Source organism: Anabrus simplex, chromosome 2 (assembly GCF_040414725.1).
Source record: "Anabrus simplex isolate iqAnaSimp1 chromosome 2, ASM4041472v1, whole genome shotgun sequence".
NCBI lineage: Eukaryota > Metazoa > Arthropoda > Insecta > Orthoptera > Tettigoniidae > Anabrus > Anabrus simplex.
In genome coordinates this window covers 1088527280-1088552813 of record NC_090266.1, presented here as the reverse complement: position 1 = coordinate 1088552813, position 25534 = coordinate 1088527280, and the positions used below count along the sequence as shown (strand labels likewise).

At 39.6% G+C, this 25534-nt stretch overlaps 1 protein-coding gene across 2 annotated transcripts in view; it reads right to left on the bottom strand.

The window, feature by feature from the left end:
* ORMDL (Orosomucoid 1-like) overlaps nt 1-25534 on the bottom strand; it is a 76037-nt gene that overhangs the window by 37555 nt on the left and 12948 nt on the right. For both annotated transcript variants that reach the window (XM_067142049.2, XM_067142050.2), the window contains exons 2-3: nt 20855-21027; nt 20617-20768 (exon numbers count right to left, since the gene is read on the bottom strand). In XM_067142049.2, coding sequence (XP_066998150.2) covers nt 20617-20768; nt 20855-21025 — 323 coding nt within the window. In that variant the 5' untranslated portion in view covers nt 21026-21027. The remainder of the gene's footprint in view (nt 1-20616; nt 20769-20854; nt 21028-25534) is intronic.

Here is a 25534-nt window from a genome sequence, read left to right as displayed (position 1 = left end):
TCATCAATGCAAATGTTTTCAAACGGGGTGAACATTTCTCTGAACTTGTTTCTGAGATGGTCAATTACAGGCTTTATTTTATACAGCCGGTCACCTTCAGGCTGACTGTTGTTGTCATTGAAATGTAACAACCGCAATAATAAGAGATACCTGTCTCTAGACATGAAATCCGAGAACTGCGGGGTCATCATTAGAGGATCAGTTGATCAGTATTCAAGAATTGTAAGTTTCTTCATTCATGCCATAAGCATTGTCACGGCGAAAAAAACGTACAATTCTTCAGGTGTGGTTTCCCTCCATTTCTGTAGCCTTGAACTTGGAGACGGTGGCATTGTTTACGTAAAAAAATACAAAGTACTTGTTTGTTTCAACTGCTATATGCTCCATAATTTCTCGTGAAAAGAAGCACTGAAGCCGCTGGTTCATCATGAATCACACTGAATGATATACCCGCTGAACTGTCCTCAAAACAGGACTAAACATATTACTCATGCCCCACTGAAATAAATTAGGTTCGGAACGAATTCTTTTCCTGGTTTGTGGAGCCGGTACTTGAGGCTCAGCACTAACACTCTCATCACTGTCACTAGGACTGTAATCACTACCCAAATCACTGATATCTGAGTACTTATCTTCCGATTCAAAGATATTAACATCTTCTGACGTTTGCATCTACTAACAAACATATGAAAGCACACGTGTGTACAGTGAAGCCTCATACAGTATCATATCATATTAAAAAATTCTTTACAAAGAAGAGCGTCAAAAGGAGTGCAACAGATCTTTGTCCCTTTACAGCTGTTTTGGTATGAGGGCTCCATGTCAAAAATGAGCTACATTGGCACAGACTACGGACGAATAAATGTTGCCAATATTCCTCCTACAATTTATTTATTAAAAGTTCACCTTTCTGGTGCCAATCCCCTTGCATGGTACAGAAATAACAGCACAGAATATCCAAGACTTGCTCTGCTAGCAAGAAAAAAAAAGTCTATTCCAGCCTCCAACGCAGCAAGCAAAAGAAATTTCAGTTCAGTTGGTAACCAAATTAGTGACAAAAGAAGCTTACTTAACCCAGATAGAGTAAATGGGGCCCTCTTGATTCATTCTGTGCTAAGACAAAACAATAATGGTAAATGTATGGGACGATGTGAAAGATGGTACAAGTTAATGTTCTGTGTCTATTGTGCAGCGGTTAGCTTGCATTTGGGAGATAGTGGGTTCGAATCCCACTGTAGGTGGCCCTGAAGATGGTTTACCGTGGTTTCCCAATTTTTTTTTTTTTTTGCTAGGGGCTTTATGTCGCACCGACACAGATAGGTCTTATGGCGACGATGGGATAGGAAAGACCTAGGAGTTGGAAGGAAGCGGCCGTGGCCTTAATTAAGGTACAGCCCCAGCATTTGCCTGGTGTGAAAATGGGAAACCACGGAAAACCATTTTTAGGGCTGCCGATAGTGGGATTCGAACCTACTATCTCCCGGATGCAAGCTCACAGCCGTGCGCCTCTACACGCACGGCCAACTCGCCCGGTGTTTCCCATTTCACAAGAGGCAAAGGCTGAAGCTGTACCTTAATAAAGGCCACGGCCGCTACCTTCCTAATCCTAGTCCTTTCTGTCCTAGTCCACCACCGATGTGTTAGTGTGACGTTAAACAAGTAGCAAAAAAAACCTACTAACATAAAAAGTTGAACTCCCAGTGTTTATAGTAAGGCTGTAATCTTTCACCTTTGTTCTCTGTAGATTACAACCGATCATCTACTGAAAGGTATAACGTGGCAGGGAGGGATTCAGTTAGGTGGAAATGTAGTAAGCAGTTTGGCCAATGCCGACGACTTAGTCTCAATGGCAGATTGCACTGAAAGCCAGCCATCTAATATCTTGGAAGTTGAAGATACACTATCTGACAAAAAAACTGAAGCACCCAGAAGAAATGGTCGGATGTCAATGTAACTTCGTACACATACACACCATCAGCAGGTATGTAAATTATTATAGTTGTAATTCTCTGTGACAGGTAGAATGACCAATAGAGTATATTAGTGTTGTTACCAGGCATTGGGTTTTACTTCACGTCATGACTGATGGTGATTGAGGGAACTCTGACGGCACAACGGTAGCCCATGTCACTGACATCCTGCATCCTCATGTGTTATCTTCCATGCGACAGTATCGTGATGCCATTTTTCAACATGACAATGCTTGTCTACACACAACACATGCCTCTATGAACTGTCTGCATAATGTTGAGGTACTCCTGTGGCCAGCAACATGCCCAGATCTGTCTCTGATAGAACATGAGTGGGACCAGTTTGGATGTCAACAGTGTCTCAGTGCCAGTATTCAGGATATCAAGGACTAATAACAGTTGTGGGCCAGCTTGCCTCAGGAGAAAATACAACGGCTTTATGATACCCTTCCCAACCGAATCAGTGCATGCATCCTGGCCAGAAAGGGTGCAACGTCATACTGATAAGCGGGTGTGTACTGCCAGTTCTTTGTAAATTTGACTCGATTTTGTAATCACTGAAATAACATCACATACTCTCTCAACACATAAAGTTTCGTTTCATTTCGTTTCCTCCTCCCCTACTGGGTGCTTCATTTTTCTTGTCAGGCAGTATAAGATCAACGAGTATGATATGAAAATTAGCATTTCAAAAACTAAAGTGATGTCAAGGGTGTTCCCCACAAGCTGCATATGGTTCTTCACCTCCTGGGGCTACTACAAGAAATAGATGACCCTTGATCCAGATCCAAAATGAACTTTCATTATTGGAAGTAATGAGTTAGGAGTGCCAATACGATGCACGGAATTAGTGTAAAAGAACTACTTTCTACCAACTTAGATGTATGGAGCTGAAACTTGAGAAACAACAAAAGCAGAGGACAGTAAAATACAGATAACATGAAATTCTTAAGAAGTATGTTGGATAGGATAGGACAGGACCAAGTAAAAAATATTGAACCATTCTGTTCATGGGAGCAATTGTATTAATTTGAGTATTGGATAGTGGAATAATACTAGGCCACCCACGAAGCCGATGTCTTACAGTATATGTCATAAAGGGGGCCAGAAGAAGCGTTCTTATGTGAAGTGAGTGCGAGCGTCATTATGAGAAATCTCCAGAACCCATTAGAAGGAGTTATGTCCAAAGCGAAGCCTCTTGATGAAGCTTGGGGACGCTCTTCCAGTTCCCGGCTAAACTTATTCTAGGAGGGAAGAATGAAATAAATTAATATCTTTGGTTACAGAAGAGTTGCATTGGATTTGAGACAAGATTGCAACCTGTATTATATCTGCTTTATTTTGATAGGCATTAGGGCTGCATTAATTAATGCATTCGCTAAGTTGCGCTCATGATAATTAATGCGGGAAAATTTTCCCGGGCACGCTAAGATTGCACGCAGCCAAGTGGCTTGATGACGCCACCCGGAATTATAAATTAAGGCCGCCAGGGCATATCAGAGTCATTCGTAGACCGAGAGGCTGCAGGAACGAATCGTCATACGGCGTGTTGGTCCTGAGAACAACGCTTTGTCTTCAAGCTACACCGACTACCTGTACTGCTATTTCTGCAAAGATGTAAGTAATCAACTTGAATATCCAGATGAATTGAAGATTTTATCTGTGAGATTATGCTATGGGGAGATGAGGTACTGCTTATAAGAGACTAATGAACTAGGAGCTTCATATTTCTGGGAGGTCAAAGTATGACGGACGAAATGCTAGTATTAATATTGGCTCAGGTTAGGAATTCTAAAACTATATGTTGTCCGTGTGATGGGGTGAGAGAACAGTGACGGAGAGTAGTAAAGAAACTCTTATGTACCAGGTTAAAACTCTGAACGAGACTTGGTCAGTGTAACGTGTGAGACACGCTAGTAGTGAAGACAGGCATCAAGTTTGGACAGTCTGTAATATATGAATTTATTTTCAGTTACCCCAGCATCAAGTCAGAATGAGTGTTTGACAGCATCATTCCAAAGAAGCCACAACCAGGAGCTGAAGCCAACACAACAACGGGCATCGAGCCAGGAACATTGGGAGCACCTGACCAGCACAACATCGAAGAGGACACCTTCCGACTACAGAGGGAGCTGTACGAAGACGCCACACCAGCAAGAATGTCTCCAAATGGTCAACAGTATCTGATGCAAGCCCGGCAGTCTATCAGAATGTGGTAGATCCAGTGGTCCACAGGGATGGCCGCTCCGCTATGTCTTCTATTTTAAGGTCAGAGCTTTCCAATTCTGTTTAAAGCATGTCATTTAAATTTAGATAGGAATATGGGGGCCGTCAGTCAGCATATTTGTGTTAATAGGAGAGTTTCCCTTGTAATATAGAGCTAGGCCTCAAACTCGAACCCCGTACTTTAAGGAAGATGTTATTTGTAGAGTCCTTGTTAGCGAATTTATAGTTCATTTTGATTGCGTTATTTTGAAGTACATGTTTGTGTAAGGGTCTGATCGAACTCAGTTGGGCATAGGAGGTTAGTCTACAGATAGGTACTTTTATTAGATCACATTCAGGCATTTGTTTCTGCAGACGTAGAAGTGTTTAATTATGACCAAGTCGTGACCAGTAATTCACCCAGATTCATTGATAGAGCGAGCGAGTCCAGGTATTAAGAGATTGGAGCCCATAAGAGGCAAAAGTAAGATTTGCAGTCGGCCTGAGAGAGCCCAACCATTGAGAGTTTATTGAGTATATTTTGGAAATGCCAAGTATGGCAATGTGACGATCGCTTAATGATTAGTGTTTTGTAGCACCAGGATTTAGCCCATGAGAGGCATAAGTAAGATGAGCGAGATTGCTGAAGTATGGAGACAAGGGCAGATAGCCCAGGTATATTTAAATGAGGGCTTTAACAGCTGACTACGTGATGTGTTCTTTGAAAGGCAAGACTTTAGCCTGTCTTCCCGTTTGAGCTCGTAAATTAGGGAACTGCCGCAATGTGGAGGGGTGAGAATGGAGGTCATTGAGCTTGACGTCACAGGCGGGTGTGCAGTATTTCAAGTGTGCTAAGAGGGGAAGAAACGACCTTCTTGTTCTGAAAGCAGAGAGAGATTTGTTTTATGTCCTATTTGTTTACGTAAGATTTTAACACTGGCCCATTTGATACTGACACCCTTGTATGTGTTGATTTGATCTTTGATATTGTTTGCATAGGTATCTTGGACACCTTACCTGTCATAGGACTAGGGTTCGTGACCGTGTCAGGTCATTGTAAATTTTGTGGTGATTTTGTTTGCACCGGGGTTCGACGGCGTGAGGCATTGTAAAATTTTAAGGGAATCATTGTTTTTGTGTCATTAAGCAGATATCCATCTTTCTAAACTTCGTGACTTACACTATGGTTACATGCTTGTTGCAGATTCACGTGTTTTTGTGAAGGAAGTGAAATGATAGTCATCGGCTCAGCGTCATTTTTCCATCTCATATTGAAATGATCTTTTATTTGTATATAATTCAAGTTTATGTAATAAATCCCTATTTGTTAAAATTTGAATGCAGCGGTGTTTTCTGTTAGATATTTATTTTAATTTTTTATTTAGTCGAATTCTTACCTGAGTAGGCACATGTCCTAGTGTTTGAGCTTTATGTTGCCCCATTATACCCATATTATCCCTGAGAAGAGCGCTCTACCGGCTGATTGAAGAGGACAGTGTTCAGGTAAGACTATGTGCACCAGCTCACGTCTGTGAGAGTTCGTTCACTACTGTACTCTAGGTTCGAGACCGGCCTTCGCCTGGACGGAACTTTATAGTGCAGTAGGGCACAATATATTACAAGACACAGTAGGTATAGCCCAAGGTTAGTATATAACAGGTTGCCCAGAACAGGGGTTTCTGCGTTCGGAGGGCTTTGGCTATGCTCAGTTATGATGTCAGCCAGTTACTCACTGCAAGGTTAGTAACCTTGACCGCCAGTCTCGCTAAACCTGTGGAAGCTCTGGTTAAGAATGACAGCCACGAAATTAAAGCATGCCACAAAATTGATGTCAATCATCTAAACTGTAGGGGCACAGAAAGGATGAACATAAGAAAAGCTGCAGAATTAATGTCACACAGTGTAGCTACAGTTCAAATTAGGAGATGATGCAACTGTGGCTGAAAGCATGAGTGAATTCAATGAAAGTGTTAATAATTGGTACGATCTCACAAATTCCTACAGTCCAGCAATTTCTAAAGTCCCTAGCAAAAATGTGCATGGACTTACTAACAGTATGACCTGCAATGGGGAAAAAGTTAAGCAAGTGTTCCAGAAAGCTATCCTTGTGACTATCTCCTCCTTGAAATATCTGATCTCAGAAGTTCAGAATCTAGGAATGAAATACATTTTAACCCACCAACTGAACCAAGTGGAGGATTATACAACCACCCTACACCGCTGAACACTCTTCTCGGAAATAATCCCCGTAAAATAGAGAAACACGAACAGAAACCTCTGACGAGTATCTCTCATCACAAATGCTGAGGAAGTGCGGAATAACGTGTCGTGAGTTAGAATATTCTCCTGCTGAAAGCTATTATGAAGAAGGCAAATATGATACTGTTCCAACATTTGCCGGTGAAACTGACACTGAAATGGAGGTTGAAGGTTTGAATTACATTGCAGGTTGGATACCTAAGAAACATGACAGCACTCATCCTCACTTAGGTTCCCAAACCGACATAGGAGGAACATACAACAGTAGGTATTGTTCGGGGTCCTGGGTTCGAAGTCTGTTATACGGTGGTCTCACAGAGCCAACAGCTGAGTGGTCACAAACTATATGAGATATGGAGAAACGTTTCTGTTCTTATCGTGGACTTACAGTCCAAAGAGGGTTGGGAGTAATACACAACCTAGTTTCTTTAATATGTGCAAGTGATCCTAATTTAAGTAGTGATATGGTAGCCATATTTATGAAAATAAGGACATATGCTCATATACATTTTTTAAACAAACGTGAGGAAAAGGGAAAAAATGGAAACAAACGTGTCAACGTTATGGAGGTGAAAGTCAAGAAGATAAAGAAAATGAAGAAACCATTTAAGGTAAGATTCACTTTATCATAATGGAACTCTTTCTTCATTCTTTTGTTCGCTTGCTTGTTTATTTGTCATATTAATGCTCAGTTTTGTTTAACTCAGAATACTTTAGTGGATTTCAGAAGCATAGTGTGGCCACTAAAATCCTATTAGCAAAAACCATGGTCTTGTGACATGATTAGCTCTTGTATTGTACATTATTGTGTTTATTATCTACTATTTACAAAGTCAGTTTGAGCAGGTATAGGGGACACACAAGCTAATAACTGTTTGGTTAAAACATATCACAATCACTAAATTCCTTTGGAAAGTGCTTCTGTGATCAGAGAGCAGGTATCAGTGTGACGTCATGCTCGAATAGCCAATGACCACAAGCCAGCCGTTGTGGGTAACCTGACACTATGTGGAGTGGGAGAGAGTGTAGAATGATCAAGAATGATGTGGTATGGGTATGTGAAAAGAATAGGAGGAACAAGTATCCCAAAGTCGATGCTTGAACTGGAGGTTAGAGGGAAAAGGCAAAGAAGTAGACCGAGGAAACAACGGAGAAGACAAATTGAACAAAAGCCAAGGAAGAGAGTGGCAAACTTTCAAGACATCTTTGATGAAGAATGGTGGAAAGAGAGAGATGGAGATCAATGATCCCCAACTGAACCCAAGATCATACTCAAGGGAAACTATGATGTGATGATGAAACATATAGAAACCTGTTCCTGTCATACCGTGTATATGATGATTATGAATCAAACAAATATTGCCAACTAATGACATTATTTCTGTATAGACACTACCAAAAGTACTATTGAAATAATGTAATGGACTGTAGTAATAACCTACAGGAATATCTCCAATGAAATGTTGTACAATACATAACATAATTCAAATTCTGTGGAATATGTAGAATAATAAATGTATAATGAAATGAATAAAATTAAAGTGTATTTTACTAGCCAGTGTACTATTCTGTTGATGGCAGAGCAAGTTCTTGGTTCAAGATACTTACAGAGATTAGGCAAGGCTGTAATCTATCACCTTAGTTGTAGAGAGTTTACATGGATAATCTACTGAAAGGTGTAAATTTGAAGAAATTGATTAGCGTTATAACTGTCATTATTCTGGAGATCGTCGTCACTGTTAGTACCAGTGTCAGAATTCGTATCAGTGTGCAGTCACCTATTTATGTCATGATCACTACTATCACTCTAATTATGACCTTCCACTTCCTCCTCGTCATGAGTTGGAGGAATGAAATCTTCACCTAAATCAATATAATCTTTGCATTCACTTAAATTATCCACAAACTTAGCCAAATCATTGTCATCAACTAAATCACTCTAACTGCCAGTCATCACATGGCCAGGGAAACACATGAAATTCAGAAATTCATTGTGCGTAAATAAATGTATGAGTGCACCGCCTAGTGATAAAATTAGGAACTACGTTCCTCAGTGAATGGAAATGATGTAAGATGTTGCCTATCTGCTGTCCATAATTGTACTAAATGCAGATAGAAAGAAACACTGTTCAAACAATATATAACTGTTCACATTTTATGTACAAGTACCCAACAACTATATATCGTTGTCTGGCATTCTAAACATTAATGGCAGACTGTTACGAAAGCCTGCAATCTAATATCTTGGAACTTGAAAATAGGTGCAGTAAGTATAAGAAAATTATCATTTCTAAGACTGAGGTGATGTCAGTAGGGAAGAAACCTAAGTGAACTGAATGTCTTGTTGGGAATACTAAACTGGAAGAGGTAGATCATTTCAAGTATGTAGGATGTGCATTCTCCCAGGACGGTAATATAATAAGTGAAATTGAATGAAGATGGTGTAAAGCTAATGCAGTGAACTTGCAGGTGCATTGAACACAATTCTGTAAGAAAGAAGTAGGCTTCCGGACAAAATTATGTTTACACGGGTCTGTTTTCAGACCAACATTGATGTACGGGAGTTAAAGCTGAATGGACTCAGGACATGTAATTCATAAGTAACAAGCAGGAAAGTAAAGAGATTGACTGATAGTACAAACAGGTGGGAACAATGTCAAGAGGACATTCAGAATAAGGTGATAAAGGCTAAGTTAGGAATGAACTCAATAGGTGAAACGGAACACACAGTCTTCGGTAGTGGGGTCGTGTAAGGTGAATGGAGGAGGACAGGATGCTTTAGAGAATGATATACTCGATCAGGAAGGTTAAGAGGAGGAAACCAAGACAACTATGGTTAGGCTCAATGATTTAAAGATAAGAGGTAGGGAATTAATTGAGGCCACACAGCTAGTTACAAATAGAAGATTGTGGAGATGTTTAGTAAATTCACACAGAGAATGAATACTGAAAGGCATAACAGTCTATAATGAAGATATATGAATGCATGTATGGACATGTGTGTACTACTATTCTGTTTATCTACTTCTTTACTACCCTGTATTTCAAAAATGTCACATTATTCAGAATGGATTTACCTAATGTTTAGATGAACACAGCTATTTTTAAGCCAAGATCACATCATAATAAGAATCCACAGTACTTCTAAAATGTCTTTACATCCTCTACAAATGGATTTGCTCGGAGGAAGGGTTCAGATCAGAAAGAAGAAAAAAAAGTAATTTCTTTCTACACAAACACACACTTTTCCCTTTGGTTTTGTTTTCTTGCATCCTCTGATTCTCCACGATGATGATATGTTGATGGTTTTATGTCCCACAAACTACTTTTACCGTTTTCAGCGACACTGAAGTGTCAGGGATTTAGTTCTGTAGAAGTGCTTTTACGTGCTGTTAAATTTACTGATACAAAGTTGGCACATTTAAGAACCTTAAAATACTACCGGATTGAGCCCTGATTGAACCTGCCAATTTCATCCATGATAAGGCCAGATTAAAAAGTTCCTGAATCCTGGAATAAAGCAACAACACAGAGTATGTATGGAACAGAATACCAGATGCTACAAATAACTCAACACCAGAAATTACTGTTGTAAATAGTGCTGTCAAGATCCAATCAAATGACTAGAGTGAGAAAGGAGAAGAAAGACCACCAATCTGGCATGGAACATTTAAGACAACAGAGAAATTCTTATAAGTATTACTTTATTTCTGTAACACATTTTATTGGTGACAGTACAAAAGGAACTAGTCCCATTTACACTACAGTGCTACACAGTCACACTACCCTGAATACAACAAACAACATTATAACCTAATACCACAGACGATCACAATACTCATTATTTATGTTATACACAATTACATCTCATCTCTCGCCAGGACTCAATTTATTGCACCATTAATGCACTATATGCACACTCTTTTTTTCTCCCTATCTCTCTCTCTTTCTCTCTCTCTCTCTCACACACACACACACACATATATATACATACATTTATTACAGTAACATTATCATACACTGTAGCTTATTTACAAAATTCTTTCAGACAGCCTGTTTGAAACCTGTAGGGGGTACAAGTTTTACATTATATGGGGTAGGAAACAATTCCAGAGTTGAGCAGAATGACTATAAAATACTGAGAGGTATGCTGTTGAGTGAGAAAAGGAGCAAACAAGGATTACTCCCAAGCCTCAAGAGGTAGAACAAAAGGTGAATGAAAACCAATAAAAGGAGGGAATTCAACAGTACCATTGAACAGCTTTCGAAGAAAACATAAGTCTATTTCTTTCATAACCCTGTTAAGGGAGGGAAGGTATGGCAGTTCATTTTTGTGTTTTTACCAGTGGTATGCCATATAAGAGCACTTATCTTACAACACAAAGGTATGCCACTCCCAAAGCATCTGCAGGTTTCTTTGTAGGAAACCAAGAGTTCTGTTGGCCTTACTTCTAACCTTTTCTGTCTGTGTATTCAGTTTGAGGTCTGATGTGACACAAAATCCTAATAATATCAAAGATTTAACTGAATGCAGGGCTATGATGTTCAAGTTGTAGTTACTGTCTAAGGAGGTTACGGGATTCGGCTGGTATGATATGATTATATTTCTCTTAGCTGAACACCATATTTAAAGTGACTATAGGTCTTCCTGAAATGCTTGTGTGTCATTATGATTTGCAATAGGTCTATATATTACAAAGTCGTCTCCATACTGAGGGTTGGATGCAAATCATGCTACCCGGAAGGTCGAGCATGTATATAGTAAAGCATAAAGGTCTAATAACACTGCCAAGGATAACACTCTGAGTGAAAATGAAATGAAATGGCGATGGCGTTTAGTGCCAGGAGTTCCGAGGATCGGCTCGCATGATGCAGGTCTTTTGATTTGACGCCCGAAGGTGTCCTGCGCGTCATGATGAGGATGAAATGATGATGAAGATGACATACATCCAGCCTCCGTGCCAGTGAAATTAACCAATGATGGTTGAAATTCCCAACCGTGCCGGGAATCAAATCTGGGACCCATGTGACCAAAGGCCAGCACGCTAACCATTTAGCCATAGAGCCGGAAACACACTCTGAGTTACTGCTCTCTTTGCTGACTGTGCCCCACCAAATCCAATATACTGAATTTGTCCTGCTATATATGACCTCAACCATTTCAGTATTAGACCTCTAATGCCGTCATTCCTTAGTTTTAACAAAAGTCATTCATGCTTTGCTCCAGTCTAGGAAGACATAATCAACCCGTACAATTTCATATTGCTCTAATGAATACTGCCACTCATCAATGGCTTTAGTTACAAGAGTGGTGCAGAAATATCCTGGGAGGAAACCATGCTGATTTTCATTCAGCATGTTTCCCTCTCTGAGGAATCACAGTATAATTGCAAGTGACTTAGATGAGTGATACAGGCTTATAATCATCCAAACAAGATATAATCCCCTTCTCCAAAAATGATGATAAACTGGTAGTTTTCCATTCCCCCTGGCAGAGTCCCAGAATACAGCATAAGATTGAAGAGACCACACAGAAACAGAATTACCACAGCACCACAGTGAAGCAAGATATACCTGGGAATTCCATTAGTACCTATTGCTTCTTGAGGGTGTACATATTTTAGTGACACTCATCAGAACTTCTGTTTCTGAAAAGTAATAATAATGTTATTACTTTTACATCCCACTAACTACTTTTATGGTTTTCGGAGGTCGTGAGGTGCTGAAATTTTGTCCCATAGGAGGCCTTTTACATACCAGTAAATCCACCGACACAAGGGTGGCATATTTGAGCACCTTTAAATACCACCGGACTGAGCCAGAACTGAACCTACCAACTTGGAGTAAGAAAGCCAGCCCTCTCCCACCTGAGCTACTTAGCCTGGTGTTTCTGAGACGAAGAGCAGATCAGTGGGAGACGGGACTCTTACTTTTTTCGTACTTCTGGAGCGTTGTTGGCCGATGCACTAAAATTCTCTTTAAATTTATGACTGAAGGCTGCAGCTATGTCTTCTAGTTTAATAAGTACAACATTCTAATGAATGAATTTGTAACATGCAGTATTGCCACACTGCCTCAATAAGAACTTCCATATATCCTGAGCATAGCAAATAGAAGGGAAAGTGTGCGCTCTTCTCTTCTCTTCTCACTCACAAGCCAACTGAAGAGAGTGGTGGTTCTTCCACCAGCAGCAGCACAATTGCCTGAGTCGCCAGCAGATGAGACTTGTCATCACTGCAAGTTACATTTAAGTTATCGGAATTCATATTCATCTCCATTGTCACTGTCAAGATGTTTAGGCAGTTTATATTATTGGTGTATTCATTACTAAATAGTGCGAGTTGTGTTATGTCTTATAAACAGTAGGGTACATCACAACTGTGCTTGAAGACAGTGCGGAAGATACTACCACAACATGCCCACGTGTTGCGTACCTGGATGTGGATCTGGATATGACTGATCGTCTCCAGGGAGGCTTTTCTTTAGACCCACTAAAGAGAGCAGTGTTCTCCTGAAATGGGAGAAAACTGTCCAAAGTAAAGACAGAAAACTGACTCATAATTGTTTCATGTACAAAATTAATTTTTGTGATAAATTCTTAATAAACATATACTCCTTTATGGTGAATGGTGAAAAACCAGAGATATCAAGACAGCGGAAATTAAAACCAGAATTTTTCCCCCATATATTTCCTAATCTATCCGAGTATCTCTCTATGACAGTTAAGAAATGTAACTCACCCATGAAGAGGGTATCCACGCAAACAGATGTCTCTACTAAAGGCCCTAATCAGAACATAAATGTCAATGATCAGCCCGTATGTTTAGCTGTTGAAGATAGACCTGACGCTGAAAATGGTAGGAAAACAATTGCTTTGTTAAAGAGAGGATTAAAGAATCAGAAACATAATTTCATTAGAACACAGAATAGACTAAATGTTGCTAAACCTAAAATACAATTGCTTGAAGAAAAAATTTTAGGTATAAAATCGAAGGGCAGTTTCACACAATCAAAACAATTTGCCTCTCTCAGCAAAAAAAGCAGAAAGTTATATTCGATACAATATTAAAGAAATGTCAAGAGAAAAGTAAAGTAAGGAATGAGATATAGTGATGAATTTCTCTTGTAGTCCCTTCTTTTAAAAATAAAGTCTCCCAAAGGTTATCGGCATTGCTTAAATCAAAGTCGACAAACTTGACCATGGAGGGAATTAGATATTTTTCCACCAACAGAGCATATCAAAAATCTGATCAAAAATTAGATGTTGGCTTTTCCGGCGTTTGCTCTATTAACCAGCGTTTCGTCTTAGGTCTGACACTAGACTCGTCAGAGTGGGATGTGTCAGACCCTACCCACTGACGCTGGGTGTATGCAGGTGAACTTATCAGAAGCCTATTTAAGAGGCACAGTCTGATAACTGCGTACGGGAGATAAAACTCCACAATGGAATTAATGCCCGCCTAGCAATTCCAAATGGAAATTCTAAGTTCCCATGGAGGGAACTAGATATTTTTCCACCAATACAACATATCAAAAATCTGATCAAAAAATAGATGTTGGCTTTTCCGGCGTTTGCTCTATTAACCAGCGTTTCGTCTTAGGTCTGACACTAGACTCGTCAGAGTGGGATGTGTCAGACCCTACCCACTGACGCTGGGTGTATGCAGGTGAACTTATCAGAAGCCTATTTAAGAGGCACAGTCTGATAACTGCGTACGGGAGATAGAACTCCACAATGGAATTAATGCTCGCCTAGCAATTCCGAATGGAAATTCTAAGTTCCCATGGAGGGAATTAGATATTTTTCCAAGATACCAAGCAGATATCAAGAGAGAGGGCTACTTCCAAGACAGCTAAATCATCTCAGCCGAGCTCTATAGCTGCAGTCGCGTAATTGCAGCCAGTATCCAGTATTCGGGAGATAGGATAGTGGGTTCAAACCCCACTGTCAGCAGCCCTGAAGATGGTTTTCCATGGTTTCCCATTTCACACCAGGAAAATGCAGGGGCTGTGCCTTAATTAAAGCCACAGCTGATTACTTCCAACTCCTAGCCCTTTATCATAGGATATAAACTTCATGGTTTTGATTCATATTGAATTGTGATCACAATAAGAATTATTAAATTAATGTTGTATGGTCCACCTCTTTCAATACTATATTATGCAATATTATTGAATTATATTACTAAACTAGGGACTAGTCTCGGCCTTGGCAGACCATCTTCAGCCTTAATGTAATATATCTAATAACTAAACACATGTAAAAACACACAAATGACAAGAAAAATAATGTACAAACACACAATTAACATTACAATCTGTCACTTGAGTGACATGAGACACCAGGTAACCCCCACTAACCATCCAAGAGCTTTGGGAGGCTTCAGAATATGAGGATGGGCTTCATACTTACTGCAGGACAATCTTGTTCTTAACATGATAGTCTTGTTGTTCTGATCATATTGTTGACCGCAGTGCTCCTTCATTGTTTTGACTCTTTACCACAGTATCACACATCAATCATAGGGTATGTTGAACATTATATGGTCTGTTATCACTGAAAAATCTTCACGGATTAGTTCCATTACGACTGATGTGTTGTATAAAAAGTCATACTTTACTGCTCTTCATATCTGTGGAAATGCACGTGCTAACATTCCTACTTCTCAATGCTTGCATATGGCACCTATGGAGTATTGCTTAAAATTGGTGTGTATGAATATCAAGTCATGGACAATAAATTTTAAAGTTTACTACTTGCATACCTGGCAACTTTTAAAAACCAAAAATAGGAAGATTTTTTTAAATTCTTGGATTTCATCACATATATTCCACCACAGTCTATGTGAAAAAAGGTCAGGATAAAAGGCATACATATCTACAGTTACAATGTGAATTGTCCATTAAATTTAAAATCTTCAACTAAGAAAATATAAGAATGGTTTCAAGAAAGTACCACCGAATCACTCTCATTTATGACACTTACATACGAATAATAATATTTATGTCACAACAAAATGCGTAATACCGTATTTTCTCGCGTAATTAACGCACTTTTTTGATGAAAAATACAGGTGAGAACATCGGGTGCGTAAATTATTCAAGGAATTCAGATCTTTACAAATTATTTACAATTCATTTACATTTAAAAGATAATCAAAAATAATATAAACACAATTGGCTCAGCTCATTTGTGGTTATCATCATTTGGAGTAAAATTCCAGCATGAGATTTTTTCTGAAAAGTCAAATAGGGTACATCAGGTAAGTTAGACACGTGGGTATGAAGCACCGACACTAGAAAATATTCTTCTCATTACGAGCTGACAATATGACCTGAATGACATACCGGCAAAAAAAAAAAAGAAAACTGTCCAACACGAGAAGGGCCGGGCATCGAAGGAGGGACCCTGCTACATTACCCCAAACTATTTGTATCCAATCTTGTACGAGTGACGTGTCCATCCACCCTTTTTCTTGAATACGAACGTGGATCACTCGCGGAAATTTTGCTTTAGGCATTGTTTTTCGTTTTAGAACAATGTAAGGTAGAAGCATTCTGCCATCAGCTGTGACAGCAAGCATTGCAGTACTGGTACATCGTTCCTTTTTGCTTCCTGTAGCGCTCACGATAACACTGTATGTTCCTTTCTTATAGATTGTTCGACTTTGTGATTATGGAAACTGGTTGGCGTCTGACCTGCGGTTCCTATAAGGGAGATCAAATATTCCTTCATTTTATGCTTCTCAATCACAAAACGATGAAAATGGTTGAAATCATTCGTAATTTTTTGGGATAATGTTGTTCTTCGTCGAAGAGAAAGTCCATTTCTCTTCATAAAATTAATCAAGCCTCGGCTAACCTTCAAATCCGAGACACTGATTCCATGTGCCGCTGCTATTTCTCATTCTTTAAAATACAGCATTTCGTGAGAAACGGCTTATCCAACATTGCGTACTTGCGGAAACCTGCCGCTTTTTGGTCCGCGAAATGCTTTGTGAGACTTGTTGGCCGCTTGAAGTGCACTTCTGTTACCACGGTAGCGCACGTTTGATTCGGACACTGAATACTTGCTGCCCGCTGCTCTATTCCCGTATGTATCGACGTAAATGATCACCGCGAGTTTGTGTGATGCAGTATTACTCCAATACTGTGGACTGACAATTTTGGGATCACAGAATGTCCCGTACCCGAAACAGTTGTCGTAAAATTAGTGCAGTGGGATTTCCTGACAGCTAATAACAACACGTTGCCCAGTGTTTAGAATGCCCGCTTCGCAATAGGAAGCCTGCTACTTGAGTAGTTGACATCTTTATTTCGAAACGCATCCGGAGCTGAGTGATGGATGTTCAAAGTTGTGGGTGCGTCAAATACGCGAACATTTCCTTTTCTCCACTTTGGACCAAAAAATACTGGGATGCGTAAATTATGCAAGGGCGTTAATTACGCGAGAAAATGCGGTAGTTTCCTTTATCAGACGGTAAAATTAATGGAAATTTATAGGTATCCCTGAATACTTGGAGATAACGTTTGTTACATTCTTTGGCCTTAACGTGAAAAGAAAATGCCAGAAACTGTCACCGACACAACACCCTTAAAAAACATTCAAGTCATTAAAATTATGCACTTAAATACGCGAAACTACCACATACAAAACAATTCAATATGTCCCATACATTTTTTTTTTTTTGCTAGTTGTTTTACGTCGCACTGACACTGATAGGTCTTATGGCGACGATGGGAGAGGAAAGGGCTAGGAGTGGGAAGGAAGCGGCCGTGGCCTTAATTAAGGTACAGCCCCAGCATTTGCCTGGTGTAAAAATGGGAAACCACGGAAAACCATTTTCAGGGCTGCCGACAGTGGGGTTCGAACCTACTATCTCCCGAATACTGGATACTGGCCGCACTTAAGCGACTGCAGCTATCGATCTCGGTCCATACATTATTAACATACAACTTTGACAGAGGGGGAAAGCATAGAAATGTAAGAAAAAACATGTGGCCTACAACTCCGATGAAACTACGCACAGAAACGATGTTAACAGCGCGAAAAACACAATAACAAACTCATACTTTCGTCCCGATTAACTGAGTCGTTAGTGCGCGCTAGCCTCTTGCTCGCAGGACGACTGCCGCCCCAAATCCCCAGCTGTATCAAGCGCACACACTGCTGTGGTGAGCGGGAAACACAATAAACACGAAGGCAACGGACGAAACACTCACGAAATAAAGTATCAAATAAATACGCTTGAAAATGAGGTTTCGTAAATTACACAAGCACATAAGAATTTATCCTTTATCCTAGGGGAAGAGTATTGGCCGTACTAGAGGTTAGTAAAAAATAAGAAGAAGTAAAAATAAATCGGAAAATCGGAAGACGAGTTAAAAACCGGAAAGTTTCCGGGTAAATCGGAAGGGTTGGCAGGTATGTACTTGCTATATGTGGCATGGATTAAGCCATCATAAAATGCTGTAAGAATAGCGCACATAACTCAGCTTGGAAAACTGTTGAATACATCATACATTAGAGGGAGAAAAAAGTCAGAACGCTTCAAATATGCTACAGTACAATCATGTTAACAAATTCTTTGGGAAATCATAAGCTCACTGGACAAAAAATTAGTCAACTGGAGAAATCATCACAGGCATCATTTAATACCGTGTTGCTCCACCTCTCGACCTGATAACTGCCTGGATTTGGTTAGGAAGAGAGAGAGTCCACAAAGTTGTGCAGGTACATCACATCCAGGTTAACCCCTCAGCGTCGCAGCAATTTAAAGAGCTTCCTACCCCGCGGCCGGATGAGGTTTCAACTATGCGCGACTGAAATACATTGATTCACTTAAAGTGTTACTACATGTATAAGAGTAGCCCGATATTCACGAAATTTGGAATTCCTTATGATAGAACTATGTGCATGCAGGTAATTACATAATTGTTTCATATTTCCTTAGTAATTTAGTAATTTAGTTTCGTGTGATAGAGTTCGAAGCACTCTTCGAGACAGAGACCCAAGTCACACTCCTGGCAGGAGTACACCGACGCCTTCTTTTCGCCGTGTTTTGAACAGACGATACACCGTGTCTGAGGTTTGGATTTCTCACTCTTGGGTGCTAATTTCCTGATAAAATGTCTTTCCTGCAACCTTGGAACTGTATTATCTGATGCGCGCCAGCCTTGAATATTTCGTTCCCCGCCCGAGCGAGCGTATTTTGTAAACAAACCTTCCATCAGCTAAACCCGATAAGGTAACTGCTCAATGTTTGTCCCTGTGACTTGCCTGAATATTATTAGAGAATTTAGGAATCAGAATTCACTCTTGAAAACTTCCCTTTGACCTGTATAATTATCTATAGTCTCCTACACGAAATTTCCAACTACTGGTTCCTCCTCATCGTCACTCTCATCATTTACTACTGCATCTGACACAGCCACATCATCTATTTCATTATCACTGCTGCTAATACTGTCACTACTACTTTTGACTAAACTTTCATCTGAATTATACAATATTTCAAGCACGTTACTGTCAGTCAAACCATGGCTGGGGCTAGCCATTGAGTGCGGCGCGTCACAAGGACTGATGAAGCTGCAGCGAGACCGAAAGCAGCAGGACGAAACTGAATGAGGGGAATAACATTTATGACGAAACAAACCAACTCTATACATATTTCAGATAAAAGGTCGAGACATCTTTCAAACGAGATATATACCATGCACAACTGGTTCTCGTATCGCATGACAGAAAGAAGCACTAACTGATGCCTACACAGAGCGCTTGTGGAGAATTACGAAAATATTACAAGCCGAGAAATAAAGACAAATAGAATTAATAAACCGAACTTAATATAAAATTAGAGCAAAGAACATCGCGCGAAAAGACAAACTTCTCAGATCATCATTTCTTTATTTTATTCTGTGGGAAAGATTGAAGCAAACAGACTTTTAAAAAAGCAGAGATTAGTGCTGAGACTTATTTGACAAATAATTATCCTTGCAAGAACAACTACATTTTAATGATTTTCAATTCTTATTTACAACACTGATAAACCTGAAAATGTCTTCTTGGAAACAAAACAATTTGCATATCCATAACTCTTCGCGCTTTTGCCGTAAATGCGAAACCATGTATGGGTCTATACCACGTATAGAGGTCGGCGGCTACAGAAGAAAAGAGGGTCTATACCACGTATAGAGGTCGGCGCTGAGGGGTTAAGCACCTTGCTGAGGAATTGATCACACAATTCCATCAAATTGCGAGAATGGTAATGTCGGTGTTTTACCCATTGTTCCAACATGTCCTACAGACTGTCAATGGGGTTTAAGTCAGGTAATTTTTCAGGCCAATCGAGATGTGACAGGGTGGGGGAGTGTTCATAAAACCAGTCACATGTGTGTCCAGCCCGAATGCTTCATTTGGATTTGGTGCACTTAACGACGTGCGTCATTGGAATACAGGCAAAATCACGAATCGTCAGACCACATTATGTTCCGCCAGTCAGCTACTGTCCACGTTCAATGATTTCTAGCCCATTGAAGACGTGTAGCTTTATGTGCCTGTGTGAGCAATAGCCTCTTGCGAGGTGACCAAATCCAAATGTTCTTTGCACGCAGTTCCCGTCGCAATTTTCTCTCGCTAACAGGTTGGCATGGACCTTCACTCACTGACTGCAGCAATTCCGGTCGGTTTTGGAAACTATTTTGGTTCACAAGCCGTGAAATGCGTCTCCGGTCCCTTTCAGTCAGGACCTTTTTCCGACCACAATTCTGACATCGTGCTTCATGGCCACATGTAGTACACCACTGCTTGTAGACCCATTGAACAGTCCGCTGTGAAACACCAACAAATCCAGCAACTTCATGCACAGTATGAGACCATGGGCACGACCAAACACGATTGCCCCTTTTTGCCACTCTGTCACATCCTTAATCTACCCATGCTGATGTACACTGTCCGCTTGAAACATCAACATCTCACTGATTGCTACTGTCTTATGCTCACGTAGAGGCAGTGCGGGTGCAGTTGAGCACGGGACTCGTTCACTGCGCCATCTGCACAAGCTTAACGATCCGTATGTGCGTGTACTAGGTTGACTAATTTTTTGTTCGGTGAGCTTATTACTTCACCTGGATTACAAAAACAAAAACATAAATAAGATAAATTCAGTTCAAGTATACTTACAAAACAATGGGAAAAATGATGAAGAACTTGCGTGTAGCTGTAAACTGTTGGCCATTGTCTATCTGCTCCCAGTGTGTGAGCACTCTACAGTCCCCCTGATCTTGAGGTATCCATGGGGTGCCTTTAAGAATGTGCAGGAAGAACAAATGACACTGCAAAATGAACAAATATTCTTTTCATACCCTCCATAGTTACAATTGGCAATTCTGTAATTTTTCACAGATATATATATACATACCATATTATGTATGATGTTCGTCAAAGTCCATGCCATAGCAACACTCAGTAAGGGTATACTGAGCAGAATAAGGTGGAGAACAAGCATTCCAATGATATAACTGAGCCACAGACCACGGCTGCGCAACCAACTTGAGTTGGGATTAGATTCCCCATGTCCTCCAACCAACATATCTGGAAAGAACAATACAGCATGTCACCCACAATTGTATTTACAATTACGAGACATGTCCAGAAAGTAAGGTTACAACAGCCATTATCAAAAAAAAGTATTAGACAAAACATTCAATACAAATTATTAACTGGTATTTGATTTATTTTTCAACATAATTGCCGCCATTGTCCAAACACTTGTTAACTCTGGGTACTACTGTAACTTCTGTATCCCGTGGTCATAGAATTCAACTGCCTGTTGTCGGAACCCCATTTCCACTTCCATCTTGATTTCTTAACCCTGCAAGAAACAGTGGAAGCCATATGAATTGTTTCCTCAATTCTCTGAAGGAGTTCATCCATCATCACAGATGGCCTACCACTTCAGCGTTCATCACAAACATTGGTCCTGTCTTCTGAGAGTTCATGGTACCACTTCGTTACATGCTGTCAATTCAATGTTTCCATAAACAGCAACAACTGCTCTGTGAATATCCACAGTGCATGCACCTCTAGTGTGGAGGAAATGTATGGCAGATAGCACTTCATATCAGGCGGGATTCTGAATAGGTGCAGCTATTATTAATATGTGTTATTCTTATTGTCAGAAATGAGGAACAGCGATGAGAGGACAGCGGGAAGGATGAAGGTCAAAGTCTGTATGACCAATGTTTGCACTAGAATGCTGTGTTGTCTGCTTACCTGTACAGGCTGTAACATTACATTCCAGACACACCTCGTAGCCTAATATCAAAGAATAACTGCAGAGCCATTTAGTACTCTGGTCTACAATGAACCTCAACATGAATGATCAGTAAATGCCCTCTGTATTGGATGGCCTCTTTGGCTTCTAGAAATGTTTACATAACATTTCTCCAAAACAGAATAGAAAAATAAAATTACACTACTGGAACAAGAAACATCCAGCAAACAATGTCACCAGAACAAAATATGCTGACCACAGGCAGAAGCCAACAGTATTAATGATAATTTGATTTTTATCTGTTATTTTAGCATTAATAGGTCCTTGTTAGGTTTTCTCAATAAATCTTCTGTCAACATCCACTTCTTTAAATCTTTTATAATTTTACTTCTCCTTTAGCTGTATCATGCATTTTTTAACTTCCAACAGAAGAATACTAGCTGCCTGAAAAGAAAAGTGCTAAAAATATGAATAGGAATTTATTTATTTTACTAACATTAAGTTTTATTTATATGTTATATTTTGCCATGTTTGGCCTTTTCCTCAAATCCAAGCAACAGACCCATTACTTTCTGTCTACAGATTTTAACTAAAGAAATTAGAAAGAGTATTGGAAGGAAGACTGAGGAGGAAGCTAGAAGGAGAAATGGAAGAAGAACAGTATGGTGTTAGGAAACACAGATCAATGTTTGACCTGATCTTTACATTAAGACATATGATGGAGAAAGGATGGGAGTTTGGAAAAGACATAGTGATGACATTTATGACAGTGTGCCCAGACAGTTGGTATGGGACACACTAAGGAAAAAACAAGTTAACAGAGTGGAAGTGCAAATGATAAAAGCTATGTACAAAAATTGTGTCAGTAGTGTGAAGACCAGTATAGGAAAAACAAAATGGTTTAAAGTTGAAACTGGTCTCCGACAGGGAAGTTTACTATCCCCCAAACTATTCATCATAGTCATGGATGAAATTCATAAGAACATTAAACAGAGATTGGGAAGACAGGCAACAAAAGCTATGTTGTTTGCATATGATATAGTGATATGTGGTGAGGATGAAATGGAAGTGCAAAAACAATTAGATGTATGGAATCAGGAGATAGAAAAATTTGGGATGAAAGTAAGCACAGAGAATAGTAAAACAATAGTGATGACAAGCAGAAGGAAGGAAGAGGAAAGATAAAACTAAATGGTAAAATTCTGGAAGTGGTTAAAATTTTTAGTACTTGGGAAGTGAGATCACAGAAGATGGAAAGATAACCGAGGAAATTGGGAAAAGAATACAAAAAGCAAACAGCTTCTACCAGAGTGTAAGGGGTATTTTGTGGAACCAAGATGTCCTGAAGAAATGTAAGAAAGTATTATATTCAACCTATTACGAACCCATACTAACCTATGCAGCTGGATCGTGGACTACAACAAAACAAGAGGAGAGAAAAAACAGGCAGCAGAGATGAAATTCCTAAGAGATATCGAGGGCAAGACTGGAAAGGATAGAATTAGAAATGAAGAGATAAGGAAAAGGACAAGAATCTTGAAACTTCAAGACAGGATAGAAACAACAAAGCTAAAGTTGTATGGGCATATGATGAGAATGGGAGAAGAGAGAGTGCCAAAAAAAGCTTTTTCAGAGAAGTTAACAGGAAAGAGACCACTAGGAAGACCCCAAAAGAGGTAGACAGATTCAGTGTGGGAGTGCATAGAGAAGAGGGGAGGAAAACCAGAAGATATATTTAAAAAAGGAGAAAAGTGGTGGAGAGACAGGCAGCAATGGAGTCCATGATCCACAACCCGACCCGGGAAGCTGAAAACGTGAACTGAAGATGATGATGATGATATATCATCCTTTAAATATTACACAAGGGCTGTATTCCGCAATCTTTTTTTAAATTCACGACACATTAAAACATTATTCCCCTCAAAAACATATGATATGAAACTATTAATATAAGTACATAGAGATCCGTGAACATTTTTAATTTTTCCACCTTTCTTTGAATGTTAAGCTCATGACTGACCTATTTGATCCCAAAGTATGTTTCCTGAAATGCAAAATAATGCAATATCATGCTAAATTGCGATTTTTTAATGTGAATTCTGTACTTGACTTCGGAAACATCCTTTCTTATCATGCCAACACACTCTGGCAGACACGTAGTAGTTTGTGAACACAGCCTGTCTCATGGCACCACCCTGTTTTGGCACACATTCTTTGTGCTATGAAATGTAGTAGTGTTCCCAGTATACCAGTTACGTCATTAGGTAAGACCTCATTAAAATTATTTTTTCAGCTATAACTTTTACAATATTTTATTGCTTGACTTAGTATTTAGCAGTTTGAAATCCCTATAACAACAGAAATGAGTTTCTCAATGGATAACATTGGAATTCTTCAACATTTGTTCCGATGCGTTACAATTCTTGATACAAATAAGTTGGTAATGTTTCCCGTGCCAACTACACAAACTGTGCCATGCCTCACTCCGGCATTCACCAAGACCATGGAGACCATGTTGTTCTTTTCAGTTTAATAAATCTCGTTTTCAGTGACTGGTGTGTTGAAATTGTAAAAAGGAAAGAAGAAACGTGACTAGGTGCAAGACCTAAGACTAGTGTTACAGTATATTCACGGGCAAGTGAGTTCAGCTTGGAGGGGTTTTACATGAATGATAAAAAAAAGATTTAAAAAATACTGATGTGTAAATACTATGACACAAGGCTGGAGTTCGAAAGGTGGAACTTGGTGATCAAACACATTGCTTGTGATAAACCACAAGCACAGAAAAAGAAGGGATTATAGAGGTGGGAGAATCACTCACATAGGTGAAGAAGGCAAAAGAAGATTAAAATGGATTTATTATTGAAGAAACTGAGGCATTCTTGAGTGCTGGGATTAGTGTTGAGAAGTTAGACAACACCAAGATGCGGGAATGGTTATCCAAGTAAAATGGTAGTGGAGATTTGCCGTCCGTTGACCACATTCGGGAGCATTACATTCCTATCATATGAGATAAAAAGCAACAAGAGTTGAAGATGAACATTTAAAAAAAAAAGTTTTGTTCTGTGCAACGAAACTGCAGACAAGTTGGGAACTGTGTTTTTAATGTGTTGTTTCACCTTTTGGAAGTGGGAAACAGCCAGAATGTACATATAGTTGCCGGTGTGGTGTTTGATAAAGTCACGTGCCGCATGCTCATGAAGTGATGTGAACACCTCGAACAAGTATGACGTTAGAATTGACAACGCTTAATGTATTAGTCTCTGATTCACCTCATTATATGGGTGCATGTGCAAGTATCTAAGGGTCTTGTTGGGGACAGCCTTGGTCATGTACAATGTTAGGCTCACAAGGTTAACCTTGTAGGCCATATCTGGCAGTGCAACCTCGATCAAATTAACTCAGCAGTTGTAAAGTCCACTGCAGCTTTCTTAAACACTAGATGAAGGAAACATATGAATCTTGAATTTCTTTAAGAGAGATACAATGATGCAGGGAAGATCAAACTGTTTTCAAAGGCTCTGAAGACGAGGTGGAATACTTCATTTGAGTCTGCGCTCTATATTCATGAACATATAAACGGCATTTTGACTTTATGGATAAGATGAGTGAAAAGAACAATGGTGTTGTATTTTTGAAAAATATAAATAGCAATGAGCTGTCACAAGAGCTCAAGCTCAGCTTATAACAGACATCTGTAACCAAATCGTGGATTTAATTATGTTGTTGGAAAGTAACAGCTAATATATGGCTCATACTGTGTATTCTAAGTTCAGAGTATTGCAGATCGTGCTGGACCTATTGACTAGGGAAGTGCTTTCCGCT